The sequence below is a fragment of the Rhinolophus ferrumequinum genome, chromosome 21 (genome assembly GCF_004115265.2).
Source record: "Rhinolophus ferrumequinum isolate MPI-CBG mRhiFer1 chromosome 21, mRhiFer1_v1.p, whole genome shotgun sequence".
Classification (NCBI taxonomy): Eukaryota; Metazoa; Chordata; class Mammalia; order Chiroptera; family Rhinolophidae; genus Rhinolophus; species Rhinolophus ferrumequinum.
The window spans coordinates 26,299,913-26,326,172 of NC_046304.1; the positions used below are offsets into that span (position 1 = coordinate 26,299,913).

Consider the following 26,260-nt stretch of genomic DNA (forward strand, 5'->3'; position numbering starts at 1 on the left):
GGGTTAAGCTGATTCTGAGGAAACTTGCTAAAAGTTAAGCTTAAACAAAGTCATAAGTTGAAATCATTTTGTATTTGAGAAAGGTACCCTGAAGTACCTTGGGGACAGGTATATTTCTAATTTGGCAACTCATGCAGTCAATGGCAGGTGAATATTAAAAGTAAACCCCAGTTAGACAGAGCTCTGGGTCCATTCACTTACATGAGTTGACCCTTTTCATGATCCACAATCGCATTATTTGATATATGTGGATACCTAAATATTTGCAAAGTTGTTTTTTTTTTGGTGGGGAGGGTAAGCAGGTTTATTCAAAATGCTGGTATTCTGGGAGGATGGAGGACTCCTGTCCAAAGGCCATTCTCCCTGCAAACTTGTTTTTAACATTTACATGGAAAACTTTTTCTTGCCAATCTGAAATAATATAAAATTTTCCTATTAGAGTTTGGATTTTACCTAAAAAATTAACACAAAGAAGCTGATTCCAAACTTGAAGATAGGGGCTGGCACTGGAAATGTACTTTGTTGCACAAAATGGCTAATCAGCCAGGACAAAATTCAAATCATAACTTCCTGGGCATACAGAAGCTTCGAACATGTCATTTCTTAGATTACTGTGTAACTGGAGTCCTGTTTGCACTCAGACATTATCCCACAGAGCCAGGATGCATCCCCATAGGCAGTGAGTACAGTGTAATTCAAACTGTTTTCTATTTTGAACCCTTTTCACTCTCCCCCATTTGTGTTTTTCTCAAAAGCTCTTTAAACTGTAAAACCTGTTCCTTCCCAATCATTTCCTCTTGCTTTGGGTGCTCCCCACCGAAGACCATCAGTCAGTTGGCAACGTATTTCTCCTTTATTTAACCGGTCACTTAGAACTCATTAAGTGTGCCCACAATTCCCTGTTCTCAGTCAGTTCATTCATTCAACCATTATCTTCTATTCAGTGCCAGGCACTCCACATAGTCTAAATGAAGAAGCGTCCGATTTTCTTTGGCCATCTGGTGCTACAATTCTAGCTTCCTCCTTATTGCTTATTATCTTGCCCATGTCCATATTCAGCTTTTTTACAGGAAGGACGTGGTACATGGGAAGAATAATGAGCCGGGAGCTTCAGTCTAGTCTTTAAATTTGCTGGGAAAGTTTCCTCACTGGCTCTGCAGCATCTACTCTGCAGGGTACATACCAGTGATTCTTCTCCTGACCACCACGTTTATCACACATGAATTCCTGTCCAAAATTTTTAACAACATGCTCCATATGTTCCTACCCCATTATTCTCTCCCCATGAGCTCAAGGTTTGGCAGTCAACCCTTCTGTCGTCTTCTACCTACCTAGCTACCAAATATGGCTTTACCCACAAACTCGTCGTTTTTGGCAACTGATTGGTTATTTAAGAGATATTTACTCATCTGTATTAATCACAGTTTCCCATGAGTTTTAGGAATGTGAGCTTAAAAAAAAAAATGTTTTTACTTTTTTAACTAAATCATTTCCTATTCCTGTACCCTTGAAATGTCTCAGATGATACAGTGTCAGCCTTATTAATCAGTGGAATTCCATTTCCACTAGCATGAATGCTTGCACAAATTAAGATAAATAATGTAAATATTTCAAGTTTCTGGGGAACACAGTGTGGGGTCAGTGTTGGAGAAGATACGGCATTTAAGGATGAAGAGAAAAAAGAGGGAAAATCCGAATCATTTAGACTCTAGGGAGCTAGTGAGGCAGAAAGAGATAAAAAGGAGAGTGAGGGAACTGATGATGCCCCCAAAGAACTGCTAATCGCTTAGAAGCATTTCCAAACCAGACTTGATGGGTTTTGAATTATGGACTTTACCCAATGATAAAAAATCTGATCGCTTACAATAGTTTAAAAAGAAACAGTAAGTTAAATTACATGTCACTTAGCAAATAATTCCATCTTACCTCAATTTATCTCTTTTGCCAAAGATGGATATTCCTATGGCGCTCTTGTCCTATTTGAATTTAATTATTTACATGGTGAGTACACAAAAATTCAAAGGTTCTGTATCCGTGCTGTCCAAGGTGGTAGCCATTAGCCACATGTGGCTAGTGCTGTAAGTGTAAAATATTAAATTTTGCAGACAATATGAATAAAAGAATGTAAATACTAATATTTTGAATTAATTGTTGAAATGATATTTTGGACATATTATTCAAATTGGTATACCTGTTTCTTTTTAGATTTTAAAATGTGGCCACTAAAATTTTTTAAAATTAGATCTATGGCTTGCACTGTATTTCTATTGGACAGGGTTATTGCAGACATTTCAGGAGCAAAGTCCTAGGAACTGCAGAAACGAGTGGAACAAAGCTTGTCCTTACTAGGTGAGAGAGGTCACAGGAAGATGATAGTGAGAATCATGACATAAGGCAAAAGATGGGTGTTTCCGTTTTGCAAAAAAAAAAAAGGCTGTTGCTTAGGCTTGGCTCATGTGAACAGAATGAAAGAAGCAGGATGTGAGCTTAATTCAACAAACAGCCATTGAACACCTGCAAGGAAAAACACTGTGTTGGGATAGGGAGATTTAAAAAATGAGTTAAACCTGGCCTGTCCTTAAGTTCACCATTTCGTATATTCTTGGCTACACAGCATCTGCCTGGCTCACGGTAGAGACTCCACATTTACTGAACAGATTAAAATAAATGTCCAAAACACTGCAGAAGAGATGTAAAGCTGCAAAACTACAGGGACACAGTGAAGCCCTTCAAAGCTGCCATACATGCCACAGATCTCACAACTGCTAGATGTAACTAAGGACCTGGAAATACAATTAAGACTATTTTGTCTCTGAAACGAACTTACATACGTAAAAGCCACTTAAGACAATATAAATTCAAACAGTATATTAAGAGAATGAAGAACTGCCTTTGTTTGAATTCTTTGCCTAACATCTAAATTCCTTGTTCTGGAACTCCAAGCCTTCTGATGTCTGGCCACTCCCCGTCTCCCACTGTTCCCTTTATGTGTGCTATAGTAGCAGAAGCAGACAGAAATGGCCATTACATATTGTTACGGAATACGCACAGATTTGTCTCTATGGTAATGGTAATTTTGTTCAGTAAGGACAGGGACAGAAGAGTCTATCACTGACCTGAAGATACAGATGAGAGACAGCCCCCAGTGATCCTGCCTGCCCAGTTTGCCCCCACGGCCAGGCCCTTAAGACCAAGAACGGGCGGCTCAGAGCAGTTTTTGAGCAGGACTGAAAGGACACACAGATACCATAGCAATTTCTTTGGGGGGAGTGTCTTTCTCAGATTTCCTTCTTTTTTTACATTATGCCTTTCTTTTGCTTGCATTTTTAAAACAAAGCCTTAAAAAAACCAATGGGAAGATAACTCAAATGATTTTTAAAAGGATGTTAACACCTAGAGACAGTTTTTAAAGAATGGAGGAATGAGTCCGATGAATCAGAAGGCAGTACAAGGGGTGGAAGGAGCAAGCAGCATCACTGTTTATAAACTATCACATCATGTGTAGGGACTACAGGATGCTCCAGGGTCAGTCAGGGCCAGAGTTCGAGGAAGGGAGAAATGAAAGACTAAGTTTGTGGTCCTATTGTCTCAACATGCTCTTCTGATCAACACTGCCTACTACAGAAAAGACTAGTGAATATCTCTCTCACACACACACACACACACACACACGCACACAGTCTGTGAGCAGCCTAAAGCCTAAAAAAGTGTATGAGGTAGGAAAGCTTTTGTGTATAACACAACTTTTTACTTCCTCCTTGTACAGACCAGGGATGTCATTTATGCTGACAGATTCTTCAGGTTTGAAGAAAATGCAGGACATCTGAAGATTTCTTTGATCTCTCCATTTCTCTAAAAGCACTATTTTTCAGCTTCCCTTTTTTCCCCCTATATCTGAAATTGCGCAAAGCACTCCCACACACATGCTTTTCTCAGACAGGCATCCCATGATGTCTGATTCCATCAGGAAGCCAGGTATAGTGACTCCCCAATTCTCACAGGCTTCGAAAACTGTGCACCCACCTGAGAATAGAGAGTCAAGTTTCGTACTTCGCTTCCTCACCAAAGGATTACTACACAAGTAAATCTCTTTTTTCTGAACTCTCGTGCTCCTGGTGAGTGGTATAATTGTGGTCATATGTCATTTATTCTGAACGCCTATCCAGCCAACTTCAGTAAGGGTAACTCCTTTACTGCAACATGTAAACAACCCCAGCACCAGAGCGGCCAAATGGAAAGCTGCCTTAACCACATGCACTAGAAGGTGTAATAACTCTGTGATTCTGCCTTTTGGCTTGGCATGGCGAGCTGGGAGGATGCCCTCATACTTACTTGGGAATACTTGTGACATCTGGGTTCTAGGTGGCTGCCACTGCTGTCTAGGCTAGCACTGGAATCTTGGACTCTAGTAGAAATACACAGGAAATCACATTGCCAAACTTTTCTCCTTATAAAGACAATCTATCCAGGAATTACCATCCTCCCAGTTCTCACAGGGAGGAGCCACGGGTTTAGTAAGCAGGATACAACCGGGAAAAGGAAATTTAAAGCAGTTTCCTGTGGCCCCAAGGTCCAGTTACAGTGCCATCTCTTCAAGAACAGTGCTACATAACCATTTAAGGCTTAGATGATCATTTATGGGAAAGTACAGAGGACATAATTACCCTAGAGAGTTCTCTAGAGAAGTCCAGTTTCTCCTCTGACAGGGAGAAGTTAGAGTGGTTTAATGGACAGCATGTTCACTGCGGGCCTGGGGTTCGGGAAACCTGAGGTACAGACCAGTTAGCCCCACCAGTGGATTGGTCAGTTATCCGACCTCGGAATGTTCAAAACACAGTGGCGTCCCCCTCCCTCAAACCTGCCCCTCCTACATTCCTGGCTCGCTGACCCTATCCGGTTTGCCATCTTCTCGGGGTTCTCTGATTCCTTCTTCACCTGAACTCCACCCACCTCCTTTACTCTGGCTTTGCTTACTAGCCAGGATTCTACTCAGGTAGCACCTCCTGCCTGCCTTTGACTCTCCACCCCGGCCTCACATGGGCTCTTGCAATATTCACTCAGCAAATACTCACTGTGAGCCTGCCAAGGGCCAGGCCCTGTGTTTGGCTCTGGGCATAGAAAGGAGAGCACAACAGTGTCTGCCCTTACGGGGCTTAGGTTCTGGTGGAGGAAACAGAGCAAAAACAAGAAAACAGACAAACCAGTTATGAATTATGTCCGTATTTTAAAGGAAACAAAACGGGGCTAAGACAAAGAACAACAAAGGAAGCTTATGACTCATTGGTCTGGTCTCTTCGAGCCACCCCCCACATAGCTCTCCTACTTGTGCTTTCCTGGTGTCTCTCACAGGGCTTCCTCTAATTAGAATACCTCCCCTCTCTCCACGCCTACCTGGCAATTCAAATGCCACATCCTCAAGAAACCTTTTCTGATCCTTCCTACTCAGCGATTCTCTTCCTCACACCATTCACTTCTCTCTACATAGTTATCTGCATACATGTATACTGCCCACAAGACTGTTAAGTTCCTGGAGGGAGATCGTTTTTTCCAACACCTTTGTCTCTTCCCTATACCTTAAACCAGTAGAAATTTTAAAAGTGAATAAAAAACAATTTTCCACCCAGTGTGGCTAATGCCACTACTGGCCCTGTTTCATAGAGTTATTATGAAGATCAAATAAAATTCAAGATGTGAAAGTGCTTTGAAAAAGAAAAAAAAGGTCAGTACACACAGAAATTGCTTTGTAATCATGATAGCAAGCACCACTCTGGGAACCTGCCTACACAGTATGGCTAAGAATGGAGCTGGCTTTTCCAACCCTTGGTATAAGGGAAACACAAAGGCTGCTCATCTATTTAAATAGCACAACTTTTGAGGCTGTGGCCTTGATGTTTTGTTGTCTCCCTTTCTCCATTATCTACTTATGATCACAAGATAAAAACAAGTACACCAAGAAGCTTGGACTTTGGCACTGGGCAATTCTGCAGAACTGAGTGGCTGAAAGCCAGAAGGCCTGGGTTTGAATTCTAACTGCTTGCTTCCTTGCTTCTTCCAGCAAATGACTGAACCTCTCTGCTTCAATTTCCTCAGGGGGTTGTAAGGATTTAATGATTAAATACATTACACGTAAAACAACACTGAAAACAATGCCTGGTACAAAGCAATCCATCAATCATTATCAAAGTTACAGTAGTCCAGTGTGCTTCCTGGTACAAGGCACCAGAGGTTCCTGGTTGCTAATCTTGATTGCTGGTGGTGTGTGGGTAGGAACAAAGGATATCCCACGGAGGGGATTCAGGGGTGGGAAGCGTTGGTGCAATGGGCAGAATGGCACAGAAGTGTGGGAAGTCTCAAGAGTGTGACCAAACAATGAGGCCAGGCACAGAAAGTTTGATGCTGTAAGAAGTTTAGGATCGTCATTCAAGTAAAAGTGACTATTGAGGGACTGAGATACACTGAAAAATGAATGGAGCAAGGCCTCCTCTGGTTACGTTTGCCTTTTGTCTTTTTAGCTCATGAAGAGGTTCAGAGCATGGTTCTTGGGTGACGTGGTGCACTGGCCTTCAGCACTGCTGCCAGGGGTGGGCCTGTCACGGATTGGTACACAACCAGTGAGACAACAGTGAACTGACCAGTCGTCCCCCACCTTCAGGGAAAGGCGGAACCATCCCTTTTCCCTTTTCCCATCCCCAACGGCCACACTCCACAAAAACCGTCCCCTCCCCCCCATAGGAAACAGACCAGGAGAGATAAGCAGTGCTGTACGGCTGAGTTACTCAAAAGTGGCCTGAAGGTAAAAGCTGCTCTGCTATTCCCCAAAAGGGATGTATTGCAACAAAGGGAAATGCCGCATGGGGCACTGGCTGAGGGAGAGAAAAGGAGACTAAACCAGGCTTTTTCCTCAAAGGCCTTTCGGTGCAAAGCCATCAAAGCAAGTTGTAGATATTTCTCCTTGGAAACTCTCAAAAGAAGGCTGTGACTGTCAGCTTAGATAGGTGGCCCAGGGGTCCCTCTTAGATGCCCGGAATAAGCCAGAGGCTTCCCGTCAAGAATTCAGGACTGTGCTCTTCGACGCAAATACAGACAAGGTTGTAGAAATAGAGCTGGAGTGTGTCCAAACTTTCTCCATGTCCTTTGAGTCATTTGGAAATGGTTAACTAATGGGTTGAACACCTGGGCTGATTACTCCTGAAGGGGATTTCCACACTATATTGTACAATCATCTCTTCCCTTCCCAGAGCAATTCAGTTCCACCCTCTCTGAAGTGTGCCCTCAAGATTCCAAATTTTCTAACGCTGATTCTAGCCTTCCTAAGTTAGAGCAATAACTGCTGCTGACACAGAGAAACAAGGAGCCAAGCAACTTTGTGCTTTTTAAAGTTTGTTTTGAATTACGAGGAACAGATGTCCAATGTTTCAAAAAGCCACACATTTGTGGATTTGGCTGACAAACCCCCCTAAGCTGCACTTCGTTTCTGTTCCCATAGAGTCGGCCACTTACAACTGACTCACTCTCTCTTGGCCACAGTTTGGACCAGTATCCCAACTACAGAATTAGAATCCCAGATCTCAGATGAATCCAGGGTGTCTGGGTGGAGAGTGGGAGCCATCTAAAAGTTTTGTTTTTTCCTTTTAGTTTAGTAGTATCAACACCCACAGAACAAACTGCAAGGCTAGTAGGTCAAAGAGAATGAGCAGTTGGCACCTGCCTATCTCAGCACCACGCCATTCTAAAGGCAATGAGTAAGCAGCTGTCCAGAACAGGTTTTCCTTACAATCCCTCTTAGTAGTACTGGTTATATATGCAAATACACGTTATTTGCTGCAATTCAAGGCCTCACTCCCAAGGCAAACACATTACCTCAGGTGAACTCTTGGCCTTGCAGGGAAGGGAGGAACAGGAACCCAAGCCCCTGACTACCAGACATAAATGACTCAATTGCTTCTAGAATTTTAAAGTACATTATGTGCTTTCTTTTCTTGTTGTCTCTGAGAATAAAGGAACAAAACACTTCAGATGCCTGTTTGGTGCAGCATTTCATTTACTATGTTTTGTGAATGCCGGAGCTTTGATCAATATTAGAAATGGAATGTTAATTAGCTTTCAAAAATAGCTATTAAACTCCGGCTTAGGCTGTTTTAACTTTTTGTGAATACATTAATAACTAATTACTTAGGGATAAAATAAACCAATTTTGTTTTTCTAATAGGAATGAGACTTTGAGGCCTATTGAGGAATAGCTTACATGCTACCAAATCTTTTTTTTTTTTTTTAAACTGTTTAAAACTTATTTACACCCAGCAAATCTCACTGGATAATCTAGATGGTAAGTTCCTAATAAGAAATTAAAAGTTGATAGTAAAAAAACTGGAAAGGAGGCGGGGACTATTAACTGTCTTTATAATTAAGTAGGAAGTGTGAACATTTTAAGGTGGGAAGGTTAGAAAAGTTATTTTCAATTATTTCAGTTTATTTTGTGTATCTGTGCTTTGTACTTTAACTAGGCTAGGTGGGGACTTATTTTCTTATTTTAAAAGGTTTTGGTCTTATGTATGAAGTCATTAGTTCATTCATTTCTGCTTTTCTCTTTAATTTGTACCTTGCATTTAACTTCTTTAAACAGAGTGTATCTACTCCAAAACAAAGGTGAATGTGCTGAGAGCATTAAAATTGTTTGTTTTGGGAGTAAATACAATGTTGTGAAATTCTTGCATGGGTATCAAATGCTCTTTGATGAGTTAAAAATGGGGAACATACGAACATTATGGCAGTATTTTACATTGTATTTGATTTAACCCTTAGGACAATCTGGCTATCTATATTCCTATCTATTTTTATAGATGAAATCTAGGCTTAAAGTAAAAAATGTCCTTAAGGTCACATGTGTTAGAGGCAGAAATCTAAACCATCATTACCAGACTATTGCACGTGGGGGAAAGTAGGTTTCAAAACATATGGAAAGGCCTTTTAATGCCAAAAGGTTGGGAACTTCTATGAGCTCTTCACATTCGGGGAAGTCAAAACACAGCTCACCCCAGGGTACAAGAGGGCAATTGATTATTTAGCTTAACCATTATTTGTACTCAGTGGAATTGGTGCTGAGTGACTAGTCAAAGTAAACAAGCCTTATGCTGTCCCCCTAAAGCTGTAAGGACAGCACAAGGCACACTGGGAACGTGGGCTGCACATTGTCTGCATAGGAGCACTTGCTACTACATACACTGAATTAAGCAGTGTACTTCAGAAACTTCACCCGAGCATTCTTTTTCTGGATTTCGTTTTCATGGAGATAATGGCCATTATCCACCTGAAAATAAAACTCTCCCCTTCTTCCAAGCTCCCACTTGATTAAGTATATATAGAAAACACTGCAGTTTCCAAAATATGTTGTTTCAAGGGAGGTGCTTCAGTACCAAGTGTATGAACTGCTGATGTACTTATTGCACTGTACTGTACTCCCATAGTCATTGAGAGGAGACATGATATAACACTGCAGATATTTAAGGCACAAAATGAAACCTAAACAAAGTAGAGATGGAATCAGAATTCCCAGGCCCCTCCACTTTTTTTTATTTGCAGTAATATCAAACTATCCATTTACAAAGTTTCTGGTCTCCTACCTGCTGGAATTAACTAGGTATGTCTTTGGGACCATGCAGTTGTGTCCACTTTGGTGGATACAAGAAAGGAACAAACCAACCACTGGAACACAAGGGTGGCATACTGCTCCAGCGGGAATCCAGCAGTGTCACCTGAGCATCTCACATCACACCTGAACACTGAGTGGAGGAAAGGAGGAGAGCTGCTCTTCATTTGTTTCCAAAGCAAATTCGTTTGAAAGAGTGAACACATCATCAAGTCAAATGTTTTAATCACTTAGACCTTCAGCCCAAGACACAAAGTTTTTCTTTTTCTAACACCTTATCCTGAAATAAATTTAGCAATAAAACCCAACGATTTAGTACAAATAGCACAATTTGTATTTGCTTTCCTCTTTCCTTTTTTTTTTTCAGACAAACACCAAATAAAATGCAGGTGAAGATGAAACACAACTGGAAGCTGACTTAGAAACTACACTAACCCTAGAGAATCTAAAAGCGTTTGGGTACTACTGCTTTTCAAGTCATAATGCTAGAAAGTCCCTGGGTGGAAAAAAAAAAAAAAGATTGAGGATAACCTTTTCAAAGATTACGGCAGGTTGCTTATATGCTTTATTTATTGAGCTGTGGTTATGGAGACTATCCCAATTTTCCATAAAATTCTCTTGACAGTGCTGCAATACTACGGCACAAATGATTCAAAGTACCACTAGACATAAGGACCAGAGCTTTTGATAATAAACCATGATTTTGGGCAATGTTTGGATGGGAACATTTGATATGGATGGTCAGATGAAAGATACCAAAATGTCAGACAGCCCATCGACTGCTGTTGCCATGAGATTCAACAGTCAACATCAGTCTGATAAGCTACCCGACAAGGTGGTACAGCCATGGAGATGTCACGACGGTAGGCAAAACAAGCAGACATTCAGGCAGGATTTGATAAAACAAATCAGGCATTTTTGGCCTGTTGAGATTTAAACTACTCTCAACGTAATGTCAGTACCAATTTTCCTAAAGGAAAAAAGTGAAATTGTTTATTTTCCTCCGAAGCAAAACAAAATGACCAAGTTCAACCAGAAACACCCCAAAGGAAAAAAAATCACGTAAGAGCAAAACACACACTGAAAAAGACAAGAAAATTAGGTTACATATAAATTTCTGTTAAAAATCAGAGTACATGCTGAGCTAAAATTAACGAGAAAAGTGCTTTTTTTTTAAATGAGTTATTTCTCTCGCCAGTGTTCTTTGATTTGCATACTACCATCTCTCCCGTTTTCACTAACCAAGAAGTCACCTCACTTAGCCAATCCCTAAGGTGCCATTTCAGCAGTGTGCAGCCTGCAGCTCAATTCCAGCCTAACAAAAAAAATGCCTTGGTGGTGGCTCTTTTCATGCAAACAAATGAAGGCTTAAACTATGGTTGTAAGTGGATCTGGCAAGGCTGCCATTCAATTGGTAGAAGCTAAAAGGAAGTAAAACATCAAAACGCTCAAGAAAACGAACACAATTTTGGAATGATCAAAGAGGTCTTTATAAAGTTTTTTCATGACTTCATTCTAAATATACAGAATAAAAAATGGTGTCAGTACATTCATGAGACACCAACCAGATTTTCCTTATACTGTCTCAAACTTTAAAGATCAATTTCCCAAAAGGGTGTGCAATGCATCATAAGATGGCCCTTTTTTGTATGTGTGAGAGGAAGGGTTGGGCAGGATGGCATATTAAATTTTACCATGATAGACATGCAAGACTGTTATCCAATCTAGTATAATTTATATACATTTTGATGACTTAGAAAAACAAAGCAGTCATTTGTGACAAGCCTAAAAAGCTTGACATATTTATCAGACTGAGGAACTTCTTTTATGGTGTCCGGAATTCTTTAATTGTACCACGGGGGCCTTTTGAAAGTAACAAACAGAAGGCGAGTTTCTGTTCAGTTTGCTGAACATCACATTCCACCCTAATAAAATATAACTTGAATTGAACTGAGGGTGGATACCTTACCTTAATACACAAAGGAAAAGTATGCCAGTGCAAAATATGGACTAAACTGCTTTCAGGAAAAAAAAAAAAAAATTTAAATTGATCCAGGATGGAAAAGGGAATTTTCCTTCCTGGTTTGGAGTCCTCCCAATTAAGGCAGAACCCATCCATTATAATTTCTGCTGTTAAAAAGTTTTCCCACTTATTTAGTTTTCTCCTCTGAGCTGAACCGCTGCTGGATTCTTTTGGCATAACTTTGTGCCATGGAGTTAACGATGGACAGGATGAAGTAACACACCATTACAACGACCAACTTCTCAAATATCCAGGACAACCAGTTTTCTCCCTGCAGGAACAAATACAAAACAATCCACGAGAAAAATACTTCATCATTTCAGTAGTAAGAAAGGGATCAACTACACTGTTTTAAGGAAAATAATGAGAATTGGAGCTTATAACCTATAAAGACTGAACAATTAAAGATGAAAAGTCTTGTGTCTCCAGCTACTCTGAAATCTACATTCAGACCTTTTTACACCCAGTTATTAAGATTTCACTTTGTTGGGTATAAAGTCAATTTTGATTCATATAGTTTAGAATGGGGCAAGCGTGAAGTCATCTTGTGTCTTTTTCTACATACTGGTCTTTCATTAACTTCTGCTATCTGAAGGCACCACACAGACACTTGTGCAGGACAGTGTCAAGATAGTTATATACTCTTGTTCCAGTATTGGGAGCAGCTTTTAAAATATAAATGTTATCTGTTTCTGAAATCATATTTAGTCAACTGAGGGCAGCAAAGGTCCACATAAGGAGTATAAGGCTATCCCCCACCCCCCCAAAAAAACAAAACTATGCTTCCTTCAAGTTTCCCATTTCAGGTTATTGCTTACTCATCTTCTTCTAATCATTTCCCTTTGTCACAGAACTGCTTACAAAAACGGCAGGCTTAGCTGAAGTTAAAGATTTTATGTTCAGCTATATTAAGAGCCTTTATTAAAAAATGATTATTTTCCCACCTCTGAAGAGAAAATAGTGCCAAAATGAAACTTTGTTATGCTATACATTTTAACTTTTTAATCCACTCAGGAAGTATCCTTGCTTATTAATAAATCATTTAAGATCAAGGCAGTAACTCATTCTCCACAACAAATCTATTATTTTCCATTAGCCCTACCCTTGTTTTGGAGAGACGATGTACAAAACAGAAGTTACATTTTCTGATTTAGACAAAGACAAATTTCCCAGTAGAGCAAATGGAGCCTCAACTTCTGTTAGGGCAGCCTGACAAAGCTAAATGCCTAAAAATGCCAGTGACTGCTGTGAAAGTAGTTTCAGCCTGAAACTGTGGGGGTGGGGAAGAGAGGAAAACAGAGTCTCACCTGTGGTGTGCCCATTCCACTTCTGTGGTGAAGCTTCTGCCGCTGGGCTTCCAGGTATTCCTGGAATGGCTTCTGCAGAGATGGACCTATGCCAGGGACAGCACTGGAAGCAGGATACAATACCCCAAGGAAAAAGATACATTTGGGAAGAAAAGAAGGAAAAATGTTAAAAATCCACTTACCGCCTGGAATCAAAAAGTAGGGATGGATAGAAAGAGTTTGAAAAACCTAAAACTATCAGCAGAGCTGGTGAAATTTTGTGAAGTCTTTTAGTGGCTAAAATTCATCCTTTAACAATCCGTTAAAAGAGAAAAATCTCTCCCACCAACATGTCTGGGAGAAAGTAGGAGCTGAGCTCCTTCCTTCTAGCAGGAGAGTGTCCTCAGAGTGAAGCGAGCTTAGCTGATGGTGCATACTGGTGTGGCAAAAAGAATAAAATGAATGACTTCGGAGAAGTCTCACATTTATCACCACCAGTTCCTGTAAGAACTGGTTTGAACCGATTAATAAGGAAATGACTTATGCTTGTGTCATCCCTAGTTGAAAAAGAAACTGCCCGCCCTCTCTCTGACTTGTCCCATCTTCTCAGAGGGGGCGGTACTTTCTCAATCTAAGTCCTTATTAGGACAATCTGTGCGTCATCCCTTTCCAAAAAGAATGCATTAGCAAATTTGGGAGGCACCTCCCACTAGTCAGAAGTCAGTGATTAACAAAGGAACAAAGAAGGAACTATGAACCTTGAATCACTTCGTGTTTTATGGTAGACGGTTTGCACAGAAACTACAGTACGTTACTAAACAACTTGTTCTGAGATGACTGGCATAGTGATCTCTGAGAAGTTTATGTACTCGGAGCTCCCTCTCACCCAGAATAAGTGGAGACTGTGCTGTTAAACCGGTTTGGCAACTGCAGCTACCGACTCCCGTTTTAGAAATGCTTGCAGGCGGTTTTTAAAATGGTAACTTGGGGCAATTTAGAAAACCAAACATCTCTATTTTCTGCACCCTTCATTTTCTCATCGTCATAATAGGGCTACAAGGTAAATGGGTCCAATCTCTTTCCTGGGGCCAGAAAAAAGTATTTCAACATGTGCCTAATGCTCTCCCTTTTAAGTAACTATTAAATTAATTTCACCTCCTCGTTTCTAGAAAAATTCACTTGCTGCTTTCTGTAATAAAAAGCAGAGGAGTAGTGGAAGAGAAATTTTGTGCTACTGTATTTACCAGAAGCGAACATAAATACATAACTCCTGGCTGACAATTTTCGTTAATCCTTTTCATTGTCAACCACCAAACACTTCAAATGAAGTCCTTATTTTGTGTCCAACACTGTAATTGGTACCATGGGAGGAAAAAAACTGCAAGAAATAGTCTATGCCCCCCAACGACTTAAAAATCCTCATTATGAGGATTCAACACACACCCCAAAACTGATTTGGGGACGGAAGAATTTACAAACCAATACTAAATTTTTTTCATACAGAAGATATTTTCCAAAGGACCTGGGAGGAAGGAGAGATCAGGGTGGCGAGTTTCTGTGAAGCTGTCCTTTAATGCACTCTGAAGGATATGTAAAAAGCCCTGAACAGACTATGCAGTTGAGGCAATGGCTACAGTGATCAGACCAATAGACATCAAAGATGGAGAAGGGCGAGGTCTTTCACCTCACAGTCTCAGTCTCTCTCCCCCTCACTGACTTTTAAGTGGCCTTACATTAGTGCGGTAAACCAGAAGAGCTGTATCTGAGCTGTGTTGCTGTGTATCAGTACTGACTGACTGCAAAGGAACAACAACAGTACCACAAACTTTCCCTTTAAGAGAGAGATTTTCCTTGTGGAGTTCCTTATATGATGCGTAAGGGAGTGCAAATAGCTCATCCATTGACACTTGAAACAAACCGCATAAACGGGGGGCGAGAGGGAGGGGAACAATTCCAGTAAAATACATACACAAAAAGACTGGATTGAAGACTGCAGATTTGTAAGAACTTTCCTCCAGAAATTGATTCATTCACACTTAGTTAATTTAAACTCCACTCCCAAGGATAGCCACAGGGCACACCATTATTTATTTTTTGAAGGTAAAAAAAAAACCCCAAACAAACAAAACACCCTTTCATTTAAAAGGTTGAAATGATTGTATGCTAATTTGAACAGCTAGGTTGTACAAGAAATGACTTGAAAATTTCCTTTTTGATGTTCTCGGGAGCTGGATTTCATTGTGTGTCTTGTTCTTTCTTCAGTTTTCTAACTTCAGACTGGAGCTGAGCAGAAATGCTTAGTTTCCTTCAAATTATTCTTGGGCTCCAGAGTCAAGTCATTATTTAAAGAAAAAAATTAAGAACCAAGACCCAAATGCTGGAAAGTTTCTACTTTTTTGTTGTTGTTGAGGGGAATGATCATTCTAGACTCCCTTCAAAATAATTTGAAAAGATAAATGATTTGCCATTGTAAGTCCACATCAGCCGCTACAGAAAATGTCATTATATATTTATATGACATGCAACTATCAAAGATATATCTTGGGTTAATGTTGAGATTAATTTTTCAAGGTGCTATCGTGTTACATACTTTTCAGTTTTGGTGGTGGGGTGGGAGACGCACTTTCTAACAAAAGACTAGAAAAACGGTTGAAAATAGAGATGTTAAAGTTTTTATAGTTTTTTATAGTTTTTAATCAAAACTATCATGAACAAATGCCAAATAAATCTAAAAAAATTAACATATTTGAAATCTGGGTATTAAGTGTTATACAATTATTTGTCAGATCCTCTTAACCTGTTTTACATATTCATCAAAATTTTAGTTTTCCTTTATCTCTACAAACAATGGCTTAGGCCACAGATGCCTCAGCTTATACAAAGCACTTTTAGACTACAGTTTTCTTAATTGACACTAAAGCTATTTCAGCAATGGACTAGATAAAAATTGAAATTACAGCTGTCACTATTAACATGCATTTAAGGCAAACAATGCCAGCCCACAGCCTCAAGTTATTTTCAAGCAGCAGACAAAAGTTAAGAGTCCCTTCTGACATTTAAGATTAATTTAAGTACACATATTGGGGGTGGGAGAGGATAGGAATAACTGGCATCACAGTTCAGTGGCTTTTTATAGTTGGCTTAGGAAATAGCTTAAATGCCATTCTCTGAAAACCGTTACATTCAGAGTACCCTGTGCACCTGGCTAAGAACTCTCATCTCAACCCGGAGTGAGTGGGTGAAGTCCTCCATCTGCCATTAAGAGCTGATTAAACTAAAAGTATTACAGTTTTGTGATACAGAAGAATATAAAGCAGGAGGTGAACGAACTTGCAGAATTATTTTTCAGTCAATGGTTGGATTTAAATATGCTCACACTAGCCTTGTAAATAGCCACTTAATCTAGGTGAAAAAGCCTTAAAAAAAGAAAAAGAAACACAAAAATTGATCTCATCTGCTTTTCCTTGTTGCAGACCTTCAACATGATAGGCAGAAAAAGCATTATGAATAGTAATATCTTGTTATTTATTTTCTCCACACACACATTTTTGAGATAATGTAATTCATTAAAAAACAAATTTGCAACAAATTATTCTAATGGCAATTTTTCAACCTTTGTTACTGATTTTAATAAAGGCAAAAAAACCCCCACCAAACCCTCAAAAAAGGCAAACAAAAGGGGGGGAGAAAAAACCCCACAGAAATCCAAACCCAGAGCTCACAAGTGGGTTTCGTGGGAACAATATTTTGCCATGCTTACATACATAAGTACAAAGTGTGATCAAACAATAACGGTGAGTGTTTAAACAAAAACAATTTATTACAGTAAAAGACATTGCCATTAATCCCCCTCAAAATATTTCCTTCACTTCGAACACTTTATTCACCACATCTGGCACGATGCGAGTTCTGGCTCTTTCCAAAGTCAAAATGACCATGAAAAGTAAACGTTTTGAATCGATTCAGGACATCGAGGCAGTCACGACAGCTCAACTAAGACACTCACGAAAGAGGACTTCTAGAACTGCTTCCGAAAGTGGCAAGAACGATGGGACAAGTGTGTTAGAAGCAAGGGGGAGTATTATGAGGGGATCAATGGCAATGTGTCTTTTACTGTAATAAATATTTTTTAAAACATTCACTGTATTTTTTTGATCACACCTTGTATGTGTTGAAACAGAAACAAGATAAACTGCTTTGCAAAATTCTGTCAAGGGCCCTGATCAATATGCAAACAAAATCTAATATTTTTTCATAGTTTTTAATACATATGTGACTCTGCTTCTGGAAATCACTTATCTGATGAGAAATTTGTGTTTTAAATTCTCCCCATATTGACCCATTATAAATAAAGGTCTGCATTATTCTCTGTACCCACAAAAGCCAGAAAACCTTCCAGAGGAAGCACCACAATTAGCAGATGTTGCACAGAGAGTGGGGTAGTGTGATTACTCCTGTTTTTCACAAAGCTTAAATTTTCATGTTAGTCCTGAGCATACACCCATTCCAAAAATTCATCAGTCATTACTATTCTTATTTTCAGGGAACCCCTTTCAAATTGTGTAACTCTCATACAAACTGGTTCACCAGATATAAAAAAGATACCATTTGATTTACTTTGAATCTCTTCTCCATCATGGAGACAGTCATCAAACTAGGACTTGTTATTAGAAGACCTAAAATTTTCCTGTTTACGATTCTATTTGGGTTTTTCCAGCCAGGTGTGTTTTCTTGTTACTATGTGCCATTATAAAGCTGGGGCACAGTGCATAATAACACAGAAATAACATGAACTTAAAAATGGATTTGTCTTAATTGTTTAGCCCTATTTACACAGGGACTATAAAAGGGTTAAACTGTTGAAATGCCTAAGGGACTTAAACAGGTATTAATACAGTAAATTTTGTATTTAATATAGACCATGTTCCTTTCTTAACCACTTTTTTGGAGGATCTTAGCATTAATGTGATCGTGTAAGTTACACTGGCTTTCCAGAAAACATACTGTCTGACACAGGTTCCTGGTACCGTTATAGGGTAATAAGCCTTTAACTTTCTTAGAAAAAGTGTGGGCACAATGGTTTTTTACCTTTGTTTCACTGTTTGTGAAGTACTTTGAGACTGATTTGTTTAACATCCCTCTGATGGTTAATCAGAATGTCTAGAGTGTGATTAGTCAAAGCTTTAAAGCTTCTAAATCTGAGAAAATGTTTTTGTTGTTGTTGTTTTTTTAATTAAAGTTTATTGGGGTGACAATTGTTAGTAAAGTTACATAGATTTCAGGTGTTCAATTCTGTAATACATCAACTGTATATGACATTGTGTGTTCACCACCCAGAGTCAGTTCTCCTTCCATCACCATATATTTGATCCCCTTTACTCTCATCTGCCACCACCCTCCCTGTTACCTGCTGGTAAGCACTAAACTATTGTCTGTGTCTATGAGTTTTTGTTTCTCATTGTTTGTCTTGTTCTTTTGTTGTTTTTGGTTTACATACCAAATATCAGTGAAATCATATGATTCTCTGCTTTTTCTGTCTGACTTATTTCGCTTAGCAAGAAAATGTTTTTAGAATAAGATTCAAGTCAGGGGTAATATTAAAAGACAGGGAGGAGAAGGGTTTCATCGATTCTACCGCTGCTATAACTCAGAAAGCGTAAGAGCTTTGGAAGCAGACTACCAATAATGACCAGTACTTTTTGATAGCGGCTTTTAAGGGCAGAGGAGCCTAGATCAATGGTCTGCAAAATGCACAAAAAACAAATCAAAAAAGAGAAAATAAAGATTAAATTTAAAAACTTATTTACGTTAAATGTCTTGCTAATTATGATGGCTTTCATGCTTCCATTAGTGACTATTTCAAGGCATATTATACATTTGTCCTTTATTAAGATTGATAATTACTAAGTATTTTGACTGACTTCTATAGACATATACTAGGAACAGGTAAAATGTCAATGCTACAATTATTTTGCTGTTTCTTGTGGGTCTTTTCTTAGTATTATCCTCCATTATCTATAGGAAACTTTTTAAGCCACTCATCTGTCTGTGTGGGTTAGTTTAATTAAAACTAGGAACTACAAGCTATAAATCTGATTAATGGGGACAGAAAAAACCAAAATAAATTGCAATGTGCCCATTTTAAGTCCCTTTTGTACTGTGGAACACCCAGTCTTCCCCAGCCTAAGTTCTGTAACCTTCTGCCATGTGGACTGAGGGAGCACCTTACCATCAGACTGACGGGAAGCTCTATCTTCCTTATATGCATAGCCATGTAAGTTACATAGATGTGCTGCCATAATAATGTTACATATGTTTCAAAAATACACAAAAAGAAAATAACAAAGGTTAAAATAAATATAAATAGAAGTTCTATAATTTTAGTACCACTCCAATAGTAAAAATGACTGGTTTAGACCATGAAGCTAAACTCCAAGGGGTACAAATATTATACCTTGTTCCCAAAAGGTAAGAAATACCTTGAGACTTAGTTAGCAGATCAACTCAATGCAGGACTGTTTGGTAACATATTAGAGAAAACAAAAGCTATTTCTACAAAGATGTGGACTGGATATCTCTTTTTCACTCATCCTTCCAATAGGCCACTATGAAGAGAGCCTTCAAGAATCTGGATAGTCAAACCTCAAGAGATTGAAACCCTGTGCCCACAGTTAAAACTTGTAATTATGTTTCAAATGAATATCAGGATCTTTCGAATTTTCTTGATTGAGTGAGGATTATTGTATGTAAATCAAAGATCAAATTTATACTGACTCCAGCGAAATCTATCAATTGAGATTTGGCCCAGGAGCAGGGGAGTAGAGCCCTAAATAGAAAATGGTCCTCTTCTAGACTGAAGCCAACTGACTCTGCAATGATACTAAGTAGCATGTATTTTCAATGATTAAATAAAAGCCCCTCCCCATCCCATCCCCACTATATGCTTATCTGTCTTTGGTACAAAACAGACAATGACTGCATGATAGAAGTTCAGTAACAAGATGGACTAGCAATTCCCCTTCTTAATAACAGTCTTACTAATAATTCTGTTTTCAGAAATGTGCACATTTTAGTCAAACATTATAGAGTTAAATTTTCCGCCCCACCCCCCAAGCAGTGATCTAAACAGGCTTAACGGTTAGTATTTTAATGAGTTGTCATTTCCTGTCTGATAACGATTCTCACAGTATTTAACCACCGGCCCAACCAATACTAGAGCTCTATTCACAGTGACTCAGAATGGATCTCAGGCTCTTGACCTGATTCAACAATGACAGATTGCCCTCCAAATGAAACTGTCTTTCCTCCTAAGGTAGAAGGCTCTGGAGCGGGGAAAGTGCAAGTAGTTTATCATGCAATCTTTCTGAAGAAGTGAAAGGCCATCATGCTGACTTCCATTAATATCTATAGGCTTCCAGTCCTCAGAGATTAGAGAAAGAAAAAAGAGAAACAAACTAATAACTTATTAACCCAGGAATATGACAAGTAAATGAACTGGTGTTAACTGCAAATCAACTTTAACCTAGCAAAAATGGGATCCAGTAATCCGGGGTGACTTGAATGGAAGTGTTATTTAATTTTCTCACTTAATTGAATGGAGAATCTGAATCTTTGAAGCTGATATTATAAGAAAAATTGGTAACTGATGTATTCTAATTGCATTTGGATATGAAATGTGGTAGCCCACCCAAACCAAGTTCTTTTACATCTCAGAATGTCAGAAGAGTACCTCAGAATAAATTCAGAATAAAAAATATGCGATACATAAAAAAAATCTAGGTCTGTCTCCTATATACAAGTTTGGGTTGATAGTTTCTGGCACCATTTAAAATACGTTGTGATTCAACCTCAGGATTTGGAATTAAAACATCTTGAATTTCATTCACATCTGTGTCCCTTTCAAATTATTAAAACCTCTTTTGTACTCGTTAGTCCATTGTGTGCAGACTAGTATTATAAACACATGACACCATCCATTTCTTAGTGGCTGTGTAGAAGGAAGACCACTGCTTTATCTAGAAATATGAGGTGTATTGTTGCTACTGCTTCACAGCATACTTCTATTACAGGTGTCCTTCAAAACAAGAATTTGCAACTGCCCTTGCATTTGGAATTATATTCTACAAGAGTCAAAATGGAGGTAAGATCTCCTTATTATAAGCAGCTTCTCTTTGAAATATGCTATTGATGGGGAAACTGACCTTAAAATGGTTCCCTGCCACGTGTGACTGAGCTAAAATGGTGGCCCGAGCGGAGAGGGAAGGCCCCAGCCTAAGCCCCAGCCCACTTCCGCATAACCCCCTCCAAGCCATACCTTGAGCCAATCACCAGACGACACCTACCCCTTCCCCAAGTCAAGGAAGTCCCAAACCCATAAAAAATTGCTCAAAACCTTGCTAGGGGCTCAGTCTTTTGGGGAGGATCCCGCTGAGCCCGCCGGCGTAATAAAGCTGACTCCCCTAACTTTATAAGTGCCTCTTGAGTTCTTTCCAGTCTTGGATTCTGCAACACTATCATTAATGGGAAGCTTTTGAAAATAAAACCTTGTTTCAGAATGTGGACTCGAGCAGTACCAGCCAAAGAGGCATTTATGTTAATGAATAAGGCCAGTGCTAATGAAGGAATGGTCTATAAGAACTAAGTAAAAGTGACTGGCTGCTAACACAAAACGTGTTAAAAATCAAATGATTTCAGTTGCAGAAAATGACAGACTGGTGGCAGCCTTATATGGTGACAAATCAATTTCTGACAGGCTTGAAGACCCACTGAGTTCTAAGAATGAAATCAGCAATAAGGACCCATAGACCCAAAGGTCAAGAATAACGAGTAGTTTGTAGAATTTTAAATTTAAGGTAAAATGGCACAGAAGCTGATTGGCCTTTAGATCACTCAAAGTGGCATGATGATGAGTGGACTAAAAAGGTGACAGTAATGATTGGAATTCAATGTCATCTAAGAACAACCTAGTTATTCCAACTATTACTTAGGCAAAAAGATCACTAAATGCAGTATAGATAACTAAGAAAAAAACAGTCAGGATCTCTGCCCTCTTTGAACTTAATCTAGTAGGGTAATGAGACAAAAAGATCATTTTTAACCTAAGTACAAAACCAGTAGATTTCTCTCTCAAAGTAACACCAGCAGTAACTAGTTTCAGCTAGTTAACAAATGTGAATGAGAGGATCGTGGACAGAAAAGAATTCATGCTAACTCCCTATCCAATTCACAAAGCAGCCATTTGAAACTGACAATCTCCTCCAAATTTTCCACTTCAAGCACATTACCTCACTGATTTCTACAGTGCTCCCCCAATGTCCCTTTTCTCTCCCTCAAAAGATCTTAGAATCTTTACTTCTGAAGGAAGAAGTGGTTAAGGAGGATAATCAATCCACTAAGGCTTTTAATCCTATCTCCTTTCATCTTGCTATTTACATGCTTTTTACTTCTCTGTGCTTCAGTATCTTGATCTACAGCAGTGATAGTACCTTATAGGTTTTGTTATGCATATTCAATAACAATGTATGTAAAGCATCTGACACACTGTGTACTTACTAAATGCTAATTTCCAACCCACATCCTTCCTTTTTTTCATTTGTATTTTCCATCTCTAGCTTTTTACTAGTCTTTCCCTCAGCCTAAAATACAGAGGTCTCATCCAATAATGAATGAATGAATTCACTTAGTCAACAAATATTTACAGAACACTTAAAATGTGTCAGGTATACCTTGGCCTACGTTTTCCTTTACCCAACACTTCTATGTAATCCAATATAATTGGGTTTTAGTTTTCACCATTCTATAGAAATGCTCTAATTATGGCTAACAGTAACCTAATAGTAACCACCAATTCTCATCTAACAGTCTAACTTCAGAATTCCTCTTTAGCCTTTAACTATGCTGTCTCCTAATATCTGTAACAAAAATATAGAAGAGTCAAAATAGAAGATAAACTATATGAAGAGGACATGAAAAGGAAGGAGTTTTCTACTGTTACAAAACAAAATTTAACTGTGTAAATTTTAAAGATCTTACTGGTTTTATTCTATAATTCATGGATCAGGCAGCATCCCATCTAGCAGGAGCTCTGAAGAGGTATATAAAATGAAAGTTTTATAGACAGAAGGAGGATAGGACCAAGAAGTTACTAGCAAAGAGTGGCTTGTTTCAGGCAAGGTCATCTTTCTTTGGGGGATGGCAGGGGTCCATCAGGTTGGTTACCGTATCAGTGCTGACCAGGTAACTACAGATTGATTGGTTTAAGATTCCACTCCTGGGAGATTCTGAAACTTTAATTGTTAGATATTAAGTCTCAGTTTGGCATCGTGGGCTTATTAGCACAAGTGACTCCATTTTGGCCTGTTGTCTCTTTTTTTAATACTACCTGAATTACGTAAGATTATATTAAAATCAGTGTGTACAGCCCAATCTCAGCAGCTGGGGTCTTAAGATCTATGTGTCCCTTTTCAGTTAATACACGTATTTGCGTGCTTCACTTCCATAACTTTTTCTGATTATTTTACAGTGATCAAAGTCAAAGAGAATCAAGTACATGAACCACTTTATATTTGAAAATGAAAGCACATAGATTTTCTTTTTGTAGAAGAAAAAGTCTGGGACAACATAGCTCATTCTGATCACTTGTCATTGAGTGAGGAACAAGAAACAGCATTAAGATTCAAATACTTAACTACTCACTGGTTAAAATGATATCTTATGCCACAGGCAAGTAAGACTCTGAGGTCAAACATCAAGTTTACTCGGAAACAGGAGACAGCACAGAAGAGTATGGAACATTCTGTATCTGGTAAAAAGTCCCTGCTCCAGCCAACCCCACCCCCCAAGTTCAATGATTGAGTTATGGAAACTTTCTTGTGTGGTAAAACTGGAGACTTTGTCTTCTAATAAGACCCTGGCAACCTGACAATGAGCCAATGTTCTGCATATGGTTTGTTATGGGTCATATGCTTAATGTTATTTTCTGGAAATTCTCATCTCTATTTGGTGAAAATACCGGAACATGTCATTTTAATCATGATTTTAAAGCTAGACTTGGTTCTGTTTAAAATATCTCCAGGTCTCTCTCACTGGAGGAAGTCTGAAATTAAATAAAAATCAGTTTCAAACCTTAATTTAAAAAAAAAAAACCCGCAATAAATATAATGCCTTTGAAGCTATTAAGTTACCTAGTTCTTGGTACTGCCCCCTGACTTATTTCAAGCCAGGATACCAAAAAGTGAAAAACTCCATTACATGCCTAATCGTTTTTCAGAACCATCTTTCTGTCCTCCTGCCAAATATACCATAAACCAAAAAGCCTTTTTAAAGGCTATTATTTGTATTCTAATCTCTCTCAGAATATCTGATTCATTACATCTGTTCAGATGTCCATATATAACTAGACAAACCCTTTGATTTAGGACTAGATAATTGGGATACCTTTCTCTAAACCTAATGACATTGCCAATTACTTTCCAGAACTGTCCAACAAATAAATCTACTAATTACTTTTCCGAGGAGAATCATTTACTTTTACAATTACAGTAAATTTTGAAGGTAGGGCTTACATTCTCTCTGGAACCTTAGGACTATCATACAAAGACATACTGTACTAAAAATACCACGGGACCAAAGCATACTTAGGGCATTTAGCTAGGCCACTCCATGGGCATTGTGACTAAAGCCCTTTGGGGAAGGAATATTTCCTTTAGTCATCAGTATAGCATTCAAACCTATATAAAATTAATACTTAAACCTTACCACCTGCGATACAATGGTCAACACAAACTGCCACAGGGCGGGGAGGTGAGCAGCCTGGCCTGGCAGGACACAGGCACACCTGTGGTGAGATTTTACCCAAGTTTGGCCCTAGACAAAACTAAGTTATTATTGAAACTAAGTTATCACAACAAAGGGTTATGTTGCTTATGTCCAATCTCTCTTTCATTTTCCTTTTCCCTCTTTAGTGTTGTCCCTTTCATCATACCCTTAGGCTACTTACTATGTGCTCAACCTATCTTATACTAAGAAATGCTCCTGTTGTTCAAAACAGCAAAAAACATGAAAACATTCCAAACATCCATCAATGAGAGAGTAGGTGAATAATTACCCAATGGAATAATATATAGCAGTCAAAATTAATAATCTTCAACAACACACAATATATCGGCAATATAATATGTGAAAAGTCCCAAAAGGTTACATATAGTATGAACTCCTTTTTATGAATTAAAAAAACTAAAATAAAAAATTATGTGAGTTATTTATAACCACTTAGAGCCCATTTTCTTATCAATAGAAGAGGGATAAACACCCATCTACATGGCTGCAATTAGAAGTAAACAGTAACAATAATAATTGTATGTAGAATACTCATTATGTTAAAAAAATTGTATCCTCAAGAATTATTTGTGTGGCAACATGGATGGACCTGGAAGGTATTATGCTAAGTACAGTAAGTTAGACAGAGAAAGACAAATACCATATGATCTCACTTTTATATGGAATCTAAAGAACAAAATAAATGAAACAGACTCAGATACAGAGAAAAAACTGATGGTTCCCATATGGGAGGGAAGATGGGGGGCTGGGTGAAAAAGGGGAAGGGATTAAGAAGTACAAATCGGTAGTTACAAAACAGTCATGGGGATGTAAAGTACAGCATAGGGAACATAGTCAATAATTTATTATTAATTATGTATAGTGCCAGGTGGGTTCTAGACTAATCAGGGATTCACTTTGTGAATTATATAAATGTCTAACCACTATGCTGTCTGTGCACCTGAAACTAATATAAAATAATATTGAACATCAACTGTAATTGGAAAAAAACCAAAAACACTGAGGTATGCTCATATATACTTTGATGAAAAACTTTGTCCCGGTTAAAGGCATTTTACTGATTAGAAAATAAAGAAATGAGAACTTCCTGCAGGAAAAGAATGCGTTCCCTCAATCTTCCCCGAGAGCACACAAAAACAGTTACTAGTAAGTAGTATACCTTTCTATCCGCAGTCAGTAGAAATTTTGGAAAATGAGACATTTAAGAACACAGGCAACACAGAACTTCAGAGGAAAGGCATTTTAAAAATCCACATGTCTTAGAATGTTAAATCACTGAATTGAGTATGTTTCAACTAAACTAGAAAATATTTTGATATAGGACACTTCACATTTTGACTGGAAGTTGGAAAGATTATCAGTAGTCTCCTAAACTGGAAAAAGAAACGCTACTCTACTCCTGTTGTTTGAAAGAACAGCAAATAAAAGTGGACACAAGCAAGTAACTGTGGCAGAGTTCATATTCAA

General features: G+C 38.6%; 1 protein-coding gene across 1 annotated transcript in view; it reads right to left on the bottom strand.

Annotated features, from left to right (window-relative positions):
* Positions 1–11,112: 11,112 nt before the first annotated feature.
* Positions 11,113–26,260, bottom strand: part of VMP1 (vacuole membrane protein 1) — a 107,159-nt gene continuing 92,011 nt past the window's right edge. Inside the window, exons 11-12 of the mRNA XM_033090200.1 lie at positions 12,977–13,079; positions 11,113–11,940 (exon numbers count right to left, since the gene is read on the bottom strand). Coding sequence (XP_032946091.1) covers positions 11,797–11,940; positions 12,977–13,079 — 247 coding nt within the window. The 3' untranslated portion in view covers positions 11,113–11,796. The remainder of the gene's footprint in view (positions 11,941–12,976; positions 13,080–26,260) is intronic.